Raw genomic sequence first — 12,770 nt, 5'->3', positions numbered from 1 at the left:
CTTTGGGAGATTACAACAGATGCGTATGCATGTCTTATTAAAAAGTACATCAAAAAATCAATGGATAAAACGGCTCTTGGGGAAAAATGTACATTGCATTCACAAGTGGAACTACACATATTGCCTCATTAAAGACGTCTAAAAAAATCTTCATGTAAAAATTCACATCGGAGAAAAGAGTAAAACACTTAACCTTCTTAATCTTATATTTTCAGGAGTTATCTCGACCTTCATGGTCTATGTAAAAACTTAAATGTTTTAGCAAATACGATTTTCTTGACCTTTGTAATATTAGTGATTCAACTTAAAGATAGTTTCAAAAAATAATCCCCCTCACAAAGCCATGCTTTGAATTTATTGTTCAAAACATTGAAATCACACTTTTTATAATTTTGTGCATAATTAATGGTATACAATATCATAATACTATGTATGCCAATGACTTTGCTCAGAATTCTTTTGAGAACTATAAAAATGAGAAAATATGAGCATTATACTTGATGCATCAATGGCAACATCTTAGTTGTGCAATACAAACAAAATTTATCCTTTTATGGTACTAAATCTTTTCAAAGACTTCAATATTCATTGAGGAATGTTGTCAAAAATATATTCATTTAGGAATATATTCACCTTAGACTTCTTAATACTTTATATGTGTTTTAATTTCCATATGTTGCGATTTCTATTCTTCAAGAACTATCGCCCTGTTCGCTTGGCTTATAAGTCGTACTTTTTCAGCCAACAAACAGTATTTTTCTCTCACAACAGATCAGCCAATAGTACTTTCAGCCATGGCTTATCAGCCAAGCGAACATGGCCTATATGGATTTCAAAATCCACTTATTAAATGTATATTCACATTAATGTCATTTATTCTATTTGTCTGAGATATAGCAAGGCATTTGATTATTTTTATTGGGAGATTCAACCTCAAGCTATTTTTTGTCCAAAAGAAATCGTTTTGTGTGTTTTCAGCAATAGGTCGAGCTAGTAATAGGGAAAGAATTAGATAATCTTACTGCATGACAGCCACGATGATGAGCTTTTGTTGGTTTTCACCCTTTCCGGTCCTCTGTACACTTTTCTTTACAAAAGAAGAATTCAAAAGGAATTTGCACACGCAGCTAGAGAACTAAAGAGTGACGTTAAATTATAACTGTACATGAATGGATTTGAGGTTCCTCACAAAACAATCAGCCGATCCCATCCTTAAAAAAAAATTGTAAGCCTCAATTCAATTTTTAATGCCGGCCGCCCCCTCCGTCGTTGATGGTTTAGCCAAAACCCATCACCTTGGGCGCGAATCTCAAGAACCTGGTGAGCGAGTTGGGCAGGAACTTCCTGGCGAAAAGGAAGCAGACGGTGGTGGTCCTGCCGTTGTACGTGCACGTGCTGCCGCCCCTGAGCCACTGGAGGAAGTCGACGGTGACCTCCATCCTCGTGAACCGCGCCGGGTGCGAGCCGCCGTGGGACCAGTCGACCCACGTAAGGCTGCGGTTGGCCCCCGCCGACGACGGCCGCCGGATGTTGAGGAACGTGGGCAGGTAGTGCTCGTCGGCGTAGCAGTTGCGGCGGCAGAAGCGCCGGAAGAGCGGGAAGTAGACGCGGTCGGCGACGACGTCGGCGGCGAGGGCCCGGTCCAGGTCGAACCACTGGGAGCCCTTGCGCCACTGCCAGGGGGCCACGACGGGGCTCATGCGGCGGTGGTAGCGGCCGCGGCCCGTGGCGCCCGGCTGGTCGTAGGACTCGAGGTACACCTTGGTGGAGTTGACGAGGTAGGAGTGCACCGTGGGGAAATCGAACAGCGGGACGTGCGACTCCGACAGCAGCACGAAGCGGGCGTTGGAGTGGTCGTCTAGGAGGGCGTGCGCCAGAAGACGACGCTCCGCCTCCACCATGCTGATCTCGCCCCATTTCACCTCCTGCATTATTATACAAAGCATAATGAACGTGCTAATTAGGACAATTAATTTTCCCTCCATGTGTTCATGCGATGTGCATTTTGTTTCGTAGTACTAACTAGGACAAGAGTCTTGTGACAAAAAAGATATATTGTTGTCTATAATGGCATTTTAATAATGGAGAGTAGTGCACAATTTTCACAAGTATTTTTTTTTATATTTCAATCATAGGTTTTTATATTTTCACAGTTTTGTTTTCATTTACCACCCAGCTGAGACTCGTCACAATACGAGCCGACACCGACAACAATAGCCCTTTCCTGCTTTCCAGATATCAGTATTATGTTATAGAAAAAACGCACATGGCACATCCTCCTCGATCATCCATGCCACTATCACTATATGCCAGCCATAATAAATCAAATCATCCATGGCAGTACGTATTAGGAGGAAAGTTAGGTCCATGCACCGAAAAGGAGTCACAGAGGGTCTACTCTCCACCGGCATGGGATATCCATATCTGCTCGTCTTAGACGGTCTCCGATAAGGAGATTCAAACCCAAAATAGATAGGAAGAGACTTAAAATTAGCCTCCAACAGAGTACATATACGGGAGAGCTATTTTAGGTTGTCTGAGAGGCACAACCCAAATATGAGTATCCTCTCTCCTGAAAACCCATTTACAGAAAAGATTCTCTTTTGGGTCTTGTTGTTGGAGAAGATGCCGAATAAGTATTAAACCTTTTGCCTGTAGCGCTACCCAAAGGACAAATAAGTCTTGTATTTTAGGTGGTGGTGTTGGGATAGCCTTACGCACCGACATGCACGCCAAATGCTCATTTGGCGGCAGGGCTTTATGGGATTTCGGGCTTTCGGCTCCCTGTCACATTAGCTAAGAGCGTTTCCACCAAATCTCTTATCATTTCTCTCATACATACAACCAGCTGTGAGAAATCTTTCAAATGCAACTATTGCATACAAGCAAGGGACCATGGCTTCCTCAGGTTGCCAAAAAGATCTTAATTTCTATCCGGACAAGTGGGACCCATTATCATGTAATCTTCTTCCCCCACCATTGACACGGCCTTTCGTCTTCACACACGGTGCCTCTCCATCTCTCCTCTCTCATATGCACACGGGCCGTCGGCAGGTGGCGGACAACATGCGTAGGGCTGAGCAAAAAACCTCATCGAGGTGGCTCGATGGTTTGTTTAGAAATTGCTCTAACTGAACTCATTTTTCTTTCAAAATAAATGAGTTGATTTTGAGTTTGACTTTCGACTTCGACTCGGCTGGTTAGGCTCGGCTTGAAGTTGAGTCTCAAAAATTTAAGGAAGCATGGTAAATAAGATTATATCAATTTCAAAGAAAGCTAAAAAAATACAGTTGGCTCATTATCCACTCTAAACACACGACCCTCCTCTCCTCTCTTCACACACAAGAGCGGAGGTAGGTTGTGTAGCGCGGCAATGCCACATCTGTTGTGGCAGTAGTTGAAGTGGGACCTAGCAGATAGGAGACCTCTCTATCTCTCATGTCTTTAGGGGAGAGTAGATAGAATTTGAGATATCTCTAAAAAAATATAGGAAAATGAGATCATATAGGAGAGATATATATATTCCATCTCCTATTCAAGGGATATGAAAGATATAGGAGATCTGGTGAAGATGTTTTAAGATACAATTATTTATTGGTTAGATATAGAGCTAGCTATAATATCCCTAGTATTTAATATGGGTATAATAAGAAATAAGCACCCCTATTAACCTCTCCTTGATATTTATAGGAGTAAAATCATGCCTAGAACGTAAGGCTTTTAAAGACGGTTCGAGGACTGCCTTGCAAAATTTTTAGTACGAATTTTTAAGTAGTAGAGATGATAATTTGTTTCTGTTTAGATCCATTAACTGTTAATAGTTTATAGCTAATATTAGCTAGCTAATTATTAGTTGTTTTGTCTAACTAGTAAGATACACCTCCCTCCCTTCCAAATTATAAAAGGTTTTGGCTTTCTATATACATAGCTTGCTATTCACTTAGATATACACGATGTCTAGATACAATAAAAGCAATAATTTAGAATAGTCAAAAAGTCTTTTTTTTAGTCTAAAATGTCTTATAATTTGAAATGAAGGGAGTAGTTGTTAGTTGGCGTCCAACTAACAATTAGCTAAACTATTTTTTTGCGTATAAATTAGCTAAACTATTAGTTGGATCTTTTTGGATCAAATAAGCTAATTATTAGTTGGACACTTATTAACTGTTATATGAGAACGCATTTGTACGCTAGCTATTTTTCTGTTACCATTATTCCGATGCCACACTAGGTGGTATCACCGTGACCATGGTTGGCAAATGCACCTCCGAAGCAGCTGCAGTGGTTTCAAGTGCATGCACAATTAAGGCACACAGCCGCGTCACAAGCAAAAGGGGATTCTAGTAGGGAAGCTTCGACTTTTGTTTGCTTCAGAGTTGAGACACAGTCGAGGACCAATAGGCAATGGTACAAGAAAAAAAAATTCTGCCATCTCGAGTTCTGGACGATGAAAACAACGGCACCGGTCTCGATCTAGGCTTCGAACCCATCGCCGGCCCCCTGTGGAATCCGTGCTTTGCACGTGTGGAAACAAAAATTCCTCCTCGTCGATCGCGCGAGGAGCTATAGAGCCACTTGACAATTGGCAGGAGGACCCTATGGCCTATGCGGGCGCTATGCCTTTGCCGTCGTGGCGTCATCGCCGTTTTGCATGTGTCGATTTCTAAATCATGGCGTACACCTAATCAAGTTAGGATGCTACTTTCCGTCACTGATAGGTCTTTATTCCTCATCCGGAAGTAAGCATCCGGGTCCTTTAGTCAACCGGGACTAAAGGGGGGCCACCGGGACTAAAGGTCCTCCCAACTTTAAAAAAAAATAATGCCTCCCACCACTGCGTCCCGTGAGATTCGAACCCAAGACCTCATGCATTACCTCGTGCGTAGCTTACCACCCCACCTACACAACATATCTAACAATGGATGAGATGCTTCCCTTTTGAACTAACCCATCTGGGGACCTTTAGTCTGGGTTGGTGTTACTAACCGGTACCAACCGGGACTAAAGGTTGAGGACTTTTTAGTCCCGGTTGGTGGCTCCAACCGGAAGTAAAGGTCCACCTTTAGTCCCGGTTGGTGTCTCCAACTGGGACTAAAGGTCCCCTGCCACTGTGCCGAGCGCAGTAGCCGTTGGGCAGGGACCTTTAGTCCCGGTTGGAGACACCAACCGGGACTAAAGGTCTCTCTAGTCCCTGGCGCAAAAAATGCCAGGACTAGAGCCCGTTTTAGCCTCGGATGAAAGGTCTGTTCTCTGCTGGTGCATATGGATCTGGATTCCGGATTGCTCCGTCTAGAGTATTATTAATTATTGTATTAGCAATTAAAATGTGGGTCTAGTCTCTAGTGAGCTGAATTCCATCGCTTTAAGCATTCATTCATCATTTGCAAATGCAAATAGATCATTAAACCATACTTTATAGTACGCGTAATGTGCAAGACGGATGAATGCGATCCATGAGACGATCAGATGGTAATTCAAAATTAAGAATTCATCTATATGCTAGTACCAAAAAAGTTCGTGACAAGGAAATTTCTGCGAATTAAACATGGGAGCAGTGAATGAATTCTATACTGAATTGTAGTAGGCAGCAGTAGTAGTATAGAAGGAATGCAGCGCACGCACCTTGCTGGGGATTCTCCGGCGGTAGAAGGCGGAGGTCTCCGGCGGCTCGGAACCGTCGAACGCCGGGTCGGAGTGCACGTAGACGTTGTAGAGGCCGCGGTGCCCGTCAAAGAATTTCTCCCACAGCGGCGCCATGGGCAGGTCCCAGCGTGTGAGGAACAGGAACGCCACCCTGGGGACCGTCCCGGCCGGCACCTCCCTCGGCGCCGCCGCCGCCCTGGCCATCAGCTCCTCGTCGTCGTCGTCGTCGTCACCGATGCTGCTGCTGCTACCATTGCCACCGGAGGCAGTCGTAGTAACCCGAGGCGCTGCCGGTCCCGGCTTGTCGCCGCCAATACCAGGCGGTGGCGGCGGGGTAGCAGCAGCGCTAGTAGTAATGCCCGCCGCCGGAGGAGCCGGCGGTGGTGGCATGCCCGTGCCAGTGGCCGCGGCCGGCGTCCGAGCGCGGCGGATCGCTGGCGGCACCGCGCCTTCTTGTTTGGGGTGCCAACGCGCTGGCGGCACTGCGCCTTGTTTGGGCTGCGAACGTGCTGCTGGCGGCGGGGTGCGATCCTGGACGGCGTTCCTGGTGGCGGACGGCGGTAAGAAGAGGCCGAGCGCTCCTCCTCCTCCCCGGAGCGCGGCGGAGGCGGCGGACGACGCCGCGTAGGAGGAGGTCATGAGGGACGCGGTGGCGACGACGCCGAGCGTGAAGCCGAGCGCGGCGCAGAGCAGGAGCTTGGTCCTGACGGGCCAGAGCGGCGGGGCGGCCGCCGCCGCCATGGGCAACACATGCTGCTGCTTAAGGTTCTTGGCCGTAGTCATGGCAACTAGCAGTACTACGCGTCAGAGCGCGTCGCTAGTTTCGCGGCGGTTGCTGTGCTGGGAGACGAAGAAATGAGGGCATTGAATTTCAAAGGCGAGACTGCGAGAGACGAGAAGGGCAACCGGTGAGCAGGGGGCTGCCGGTGAGGGTGCCAACTGGGGTTCGGCGACCACGGGATGGGGTATCGATGGCGATGCGATGCGCAGCACACGTGACCCAGTAGTACACGCGCACGTAACGTAATACTACCACTCCCGTCAAATACGTACTAGAGTAATCATTTTTTTAGAGTATTTGTAATAATAATAATAATAATAATAATAATGAAATGATGGGGAATATCATGAGGAGCAGCAACAGCAGGCAGAGGCGGGTAGGTGGAGGCAGGGCACCTCGTCTCAAAGAAGCTTCCAATGTTTCAAAAAAAAGAAGAAGCTTCCGAGGCAGGTGTGGTGTGGGGTCCGCGATGACTTGGTCGCAGGCCACGGCATTCCGTATGTTTGGATTCATCGCTCCTCCCCGTCAATCGTCGTTCGGGTGGTCGCGGTCTCCCGAAGGCCGAAGCCGGCTTTGCATGCCATGACAGTTGACAGGACAGGACGGGGGAGCCGACGTCCACTTTTTTCTGGTCGCGCTGCCATGCCGGTGGCTGGTGGTCAAAACATCCCTCCTGTGCTGTGCGCTCCTATTGCAGAACGAGGCTCTCCTGTATGGCTGTGTGATTCCAAAGCTTTGCCTTTGCGCTAATCCAAGTATCTTGCGCGCAGCTTTGCTTTGCTTTCCCCGTGCGGGCAAAAGCGAGGGAGGAGGAACCTGGACTGGAGGAGGAGGATACAGACGCGCCGGGGCAAGTAATATTCCACGACTACGGTGCACGAAAAGGCCCTGCTTCGCCTCGCCTTCCGTTTGGAGCAAACAACCTTTGTTATCGAGGCAAAAGACAGACACAGTCGCATGCCAGTTCCAGCTGTTGATGATTCCAGCCTAGCCGTTTGGGGAAGGTTGTTAAGCTTTCGGCCATCTGTTTGGACCCATTGGCTATTAATAGCTAGTTACCTGATAGACCGCAACTAATATTAGCTGCTATTAGCTAGTTTTTTCAACTAATGAAATACTCCCTCCATCCCAAATTGTAAGTCATTCCAAGAATCTTGGAGAGTCAAAGTTTTTCAAGTTTGACCAAATTTATATAACAAAATAATAATATTTATCATACCAAGTAAGTATCATTAGATTCTTCATTAGTTATATTTTCATATTATACCTATTTGATGTCATCGATCTTTGTGTTTCTCTCTATAATTTTAGTCAAACTTGAAAAAGTTTGACTCTCCAAGATTCTTGGAATGACTTACAATTTGGGATGGAGGGAGTAGTTGTTAGTTTGGTATTCAGCTAACAATTAGCTAAGCTATTAGGTACACTTTTTTTTTGGATTTAAGGAGCTAATTATTAGCAGCTAACTATTATCACTTTGGATCCAAACGGGACCTTATTCTTCGATCCGTGTCCTAAAGAAACACCTTACTAGTCGTTAGCTTTTGACAAATGCCAAATGCATGCTATACTTTGGGGTTCCTTTGTAGTCTGTTTACGAGACTGGCCTCATCTACTCACCATTTCGTAGCGGTTCTATTCGTTTTTTTTTTTCGTCGGGTGTTCTGCAATTCCGTATCAATACTGAGGACAACATGTTTAAAATTAGGTACCTTAAACATAGCCGCCTAAAAAATAGCTACGAGCGCTTTGTGATCCCCATCTTAGCTTAGCCCGTGTTTGGATCCCATGGTCCAAGATTGCTAAAATGAATTAAAACTTTAATCCTCAACTTTAGTCAACTAAACTTTAGATTAGAGAATAAAAAAGGACCCTCAATAGGTACATTAAATGATTTGTCGAGAGTAGTTATGGCGAGTTTGTTGGGGGAGGAGGGTTGTTGGGTCTATCTGGTCGTCCAACGCTGCTAGCTAGAGCGTTGCCAAGTGACAGCATATGAGGCCATATACTGCACGGCGCAACTGGAGCGACCACACAGGGCCTCGGGCCTCAGAATTAGTAATTAAGCAAGCCTAAGCTCAATTACTTCTAAGCACTAGCTGGTTATCTTACCATAGTTTACAGCCTAGTGCATGCCCCTCCTCCCAAATCGTAGGTTAAGCTCCATCACTTTTGATAGGTGGACGAATTTTGGACAACACAAAAATTTTTATATGTAATTCACAATGCATCTAGGTGCGTGCACGTGTCTCGTGTTTTAGGGGCTTTTTTTTTATGTAATTCAAAATCCTTTGCTCTCTCTTTTTTGGTGGACGACATCACACTCGTGAGCTGGGTCCGGTCCAAATTGACCCAACACAAGCCCAGCTAATTCCAGCCCACAGGAGTGCTCTGCTCTCGCTGGCCGCTGGCCTGGTGGCAAGGCTTTGGTACTCTGGTTGCTGGACCTGGACTGGATTGCCACCTTCTTTTGACTTCTGATGAGATGCTACTCTTATGCCTCTCGTCTCAAAGTCTCATCCCATACTCTGTCATCTACTCATCTGGTAGAACTGTACATTCTGCATTTGTTTAATCTATGTGCTGATTATTTGTTCAGCATTGTTTTCAATTACAGAATGTATTATGCATAGGTGTATAAGTATTGACTATACATACTTGACCCTACATAGTTTCTGTAATTGAAAACAATGCTGAACCTACCGTATGTTGGCCTGTTTGGTGGCTTGGTGCAGACCTATAGCAAATCGAATCGACTGGCGAGTAGCCATCGATTAGTTTCAATTAGTCCCCGATGAATCGTCCAATTTGATTACTCGGCGGCCAGCAAATCGACTCGACTTTTCCGACTTTAAACATTCTTTATTTAAATAAACTAGAAGAGGTTTTCGGCGCTCACTCCTCCTGATTAAACTATAGATTCTTTCTCAAAACTACGAGGTTCAAACAGTCGAAATATCCCAATATTATTGCAGAGATAGCAATTATTCGCTTATTACCGACATGTCAGCACACCTGCAGTAGTAAAGCTTATTCAACCAAACCCAGGCGTGAACGTGCGTGATTGATGATCAAAAACAGAGTACAGTTCCACGTGAAATCCTGAGCATCTACAAGGCCATCAAGCATCATCGGTGTTCCTAGCTGGCGCTGCTGACGAGCGCGTCCTTGTAAGACCCGAGAGGCGGAGGCGGTGGCATCGCCCCTGCCGCAGGGCCCCTCCGGCCGCCGCCGTGGCCGTGCTCCAGGATGAGGGGCACCTTGCCCTCCCTCTGCAGGGCCAGCCGCTCCTGCGCGCCGCCGCGCAGCTTCTCCAGGCCCCGCCCGCCCATCTGCTGCGTCTTGAATACCTTGAGCAGGTTAAGCACGCCGCCGGCGAGGAAGAGGAGGCTCCCGAACAGGCAGAACCACGCCCAGCTCCTCCCCTGCACTCATCAGCATCATCAGTGACGACGACCCAGAGCAGAGTTCCACATATAAATACGTCAGCTGGCTCTACTGTCATTTGCTACTACTAAATTACCAAAATTGACAGTTCAATTATTCCTGAATTACCAGTAGCACGAAGGCGGAGTGGCGGCTGCGGGGGTCGTGCCGGTTGACGATGCCAGCGATGAGGAAGAGGGTGCTCCCCAGCAGCAGTGGGATCTGCACGCTCTTCTGCAGGAGCTGGACGTGCCCGCTGGCACGCTCATAGACCTGGCAGATGTTGTGCACGGACCCCAGGCACCACAGCGCCGGCCCGGCTATGAGCAGGTTCAGGCCGTGAATGGCTAGACTGTGCCTGTACCCTCTCTCCATCTGTACCATGAAATCAAATACCAGCTGAGTGAACTGAAACTACTTGTGATCAAACCTAACCCTGACCATCGTGTTTCTCAGACAGATCAGAACTGAAGCTTACGATCGGAGTTATATGGTGCACGGTACATTCATCAATAATTGAAAATGCATCTCTTAAGCCTCTTTGGAACATGAGAATATTACATGAATTTTATTAACAAGAACAAGAGTGTTAGGTTCAGAGATGCTCTGTTCCATGCATGCCACTGCATCTAGTGGGTTCAAAAAGTGAATAAACAGAACTCCCATTTCAGCCATATATGGTTCAAATTTCAAAATAAGCAACCATACAATCATGTTCACGTAATCTGAATCGATTTGTACAGACTGCGCTTAACACTTCGGAGTCCCGATTCAGAGAAGAAGAAGAGGCTGACCTGAATCTCAAAGAAGATGACAGCGACGAGCATGAGCACGGTGCCGACGATCTGCACGGCGGGGACGGCGAGCTCGACGAGCGCCAGCTGCGCGTCGAGCCCGGCCACCATCCCGGGGCGGTAATCGACGCCGGCGACGTGCGCCAGGAGGTCGTGCGCGTTGACGGCCAGCACGCCGGCGAGCCCGGTCGCGGTCACCACGAGCCCCGGCCTGCTGGACCACCCGCCCCACGGCGGGAGCTGCGCCAGGAATCCGACAACCAGGAGGACCACCGCGAAGATGTACACCCCGGCGTTGATGTACTCCCACCGGTTGCGCAACGCCGTGCCGGACCCCGCGCCGGCGCCGAGGCTGTATGCGCGGCACTCGCGCGCCGTCGCCAGCTTCACCATGGCTGTGCGGCCCCTGACCAGCCTCACTGAAATGGAGTGCAGGTGAGATGGTGGTATTGGTAGCTAGGCGGAGTCTCGGGGACGGACGGCGAGGATAGAAGAAAGGAGAACGAAGGCAGCCTGGTGGTCTGGTCACCATCCTAGCTACGAGTAGTTTGGTAAGCGCGCGCGCTGGCTCGAGGTGGCGGCCATGGCGATACGTGGCAGCATGCATGCAGCGCCAGGTGAAGAGACACGAATGACTTTTTGATTCGTCATGCTCGTGTTGCTGTCTTGCTGAGTAGAATATGGGAATTCTTCTATGGTCTTCGAGAAAGGTGAACAGCAGGATGACACGACGAGCGTCCGTGAGGCCACCTCCCCTTGGCCGATGGGCGCTGGCTGCTGCTGCTTTTCATTGCCCAACTGGGCAACTTTAATTGTGCAACTTCTAAATACAAGTTTTCAAGTTTTGAACTTCACCACGAAAGGAATCCTCATGAAAAGAATGAGTCTCGTTTCCAGTTTCTAGAGAAGTTAAATAATTTTGAATTTAATATGAATAGTTCTATAATACTAAAAATCACGTATAATTTCTATGTCTATTAATTTATATACAAAATGACCTTTTTTCAAGTTATGTATTTTCTCTCCATCCTCTGCCTATCATATTTCTTTATATTTTCACTCTCGTGTAAACATAATTTGTTATCTAAAAAACTATTTTGTTCTCTCTTTATTTAATTGCCACGCTACAACATCTTTCTTTTAGTTGGCACCGTAATAAATGAATATAGAAACTTAGTTTTTTTAGTCGGGAGTGCCCTAATATATATAAAAAAAACTATTATCTATATACTCTTATAAAGCTAAACTTCACTGAATGTTTTATGTCTTAATGCAAGGTGTTCACATCATTCCTCACTGAATGTCCCATTAAGAGCAACTCCAAGAGACAATGTAAAAATATATTCTAAAACTAGAATTTAGTCATTCTCTAAAATAAATAGCATAAAAAAACTATAGTGCCGCAACATCTATCCATGTCATCCCTTATTAATTACAAAAAAAATGTCCACATCATCTAATCTATTAATGTAAAGTCATATATATATATGATATCTGTTTCATCACCTATTCTTCTATAATGTGATAAAATATTCTATAAATTTTTCTTCTATTAGATTACCGATTTTTTACCAGATTCGATACAATAAAATAACATGAAAGTCAAATTCATATATAGAAGGAGGTGCATCCATTGTTCAAGCGTGGCTGCAGAGACATGAAGACAATGATAATGGCGGTCTTTGCAAAGTTCAGCGCTTCCGGAATAGGATTGAGGCATAGCTTTTAGTTATTTTCTGGTCGTTGGTAGCTTGTCCTAGATGGGCTAAAACTGTATTGCTTTATTCCACGTCTTGTAAGACCTTGAGCCTTATGGCTTGTTTTGTGTTTGACGCTCAGTTGTATACCATCGTCGGATTGTAGAGACTGGAACTTTATTCTATTATTAAAAAAGATATAATCTCTCTCATGGTGACTGGAGCAGACATAAAGGGGATATCTAATTTTGGACAATGTTTAGGTTCGCAACTTCCTGAAACGGATATCTTTGTATCTTATTTCCTTAGAGGAAAGCAAACGTGAAAGTGAGGGTCGATGAAGCCTGTCGGCTTGAGTAACAAAAACATTGGTGAGAATCGCAATATTACATAGGACGGCCAGCGAGCGACCTCCCATGGTCCATGGAG

At 46.2% G+C, this 12,770-nt stretch overlaps 2 protein-coding genes across 2 annotated transcripts; both read right to left on the bottom strand.

The window, feature by feature from the left end:
* Positions 1-1,205: 1,205 nt before the first annotated feature.
* Positions 1,206-6,474, bottom strand: LOC136471623 (glycosyltransferase BC10-like). Its single transcript, XM_066469371.1, has 2 exons — positions 5,623-6,474; positions 1,206-1,925 (listed from the first exon to the last, which is right to left on the bottom strand). Exons 1-2 carry the CDS (start codon positions 6,424-6,426, stop codon positions 1,278-1,280), a joined length of 1,452 nt encoding a protein of 483 aa, XP_066325468.1. The 5' UTR covers positions 6,427-6,474; the 3' UTR covers positions 1,206-1,277.
* A 3,090-nt stretch (positions 6,475-9,564) lies between these two features.
* LOC136471621 (uncharacterized) lies at positions 9,565-11,108 on the bottom strand. The gene is made up of 3 exons (XM_066469369.1): positions 10,645-11,108; positions 9,980-10,225; positions 9,565-9,849 (listed from the first exon to the last, which is right to left on the bottom strand). Exons 1-3 carry the CDS (start codon positions 11,035-11,037, stop codon positions 9,565-9,567), a joined length of 924 nt encoding a protein of 307 aa, XP_066325466.1. The 5' UTR covers positions 11,038-11,108.
* Positions 11,109-12,770: the final 1,662 nt, after the last annotated feature.

This window comes from Miscanthus floridulus, chromosome 8 (assembly GCF_019320115.1).
Source record: "Miscanthus floridulus cultivar M001 chromosome 8, ASM1932011v1, whole genome shotgun sequence".
Lineage (NCBI taxonomy): Eukaryota > Viridiplantae > Streptophyta > Magnoliopsida > Poales > Poaceae > Miscanthus > Miscanthus floridulus.
This window is presented reverse-complemented; position numbering and strand designations above follow the sequence as displayed.

Bases quoted from the DNA above. Each gene is read 5' to 3' on its own strand.
- LOC136471623 (XM_066469371.1), bottom strand. From the start codon at position 6,426: ATGACTACGGCCAAGAACCTTAAGCAGCAGCATGTGTTGCCCATGGCG. The intron at 1,926-5,622 runs GTGCGTGCGCTG...ATAATAATGCAG, and splicing joins GCCGGAGAATCCCCAGCAAG to GAGGTGAAATGGGGCGAGAT.
- LOC136471621 (XM_066469369.1), bottom strand. From the start codon at position 11,037: ATGGTGAAGCTGGCGACGGCGCGCGAGTGCCGCGCATACAGCCTCGGC. The intron at 10,226-10,644 runs GTCAGCCTCTTC...TTCATGGTACAG, and splicing joins TCATCTTCTTTGAGATTCAG to ATGGAGAGAGGGTACAGGCA. The intron at 9,850-9,979 runs GTAATTCAGGAA...TGATGAGTGCAG, and splicing joins ACTCCGCCTTCGTGCTACTG to GGGAGGAGCTGGGCGTGGTT.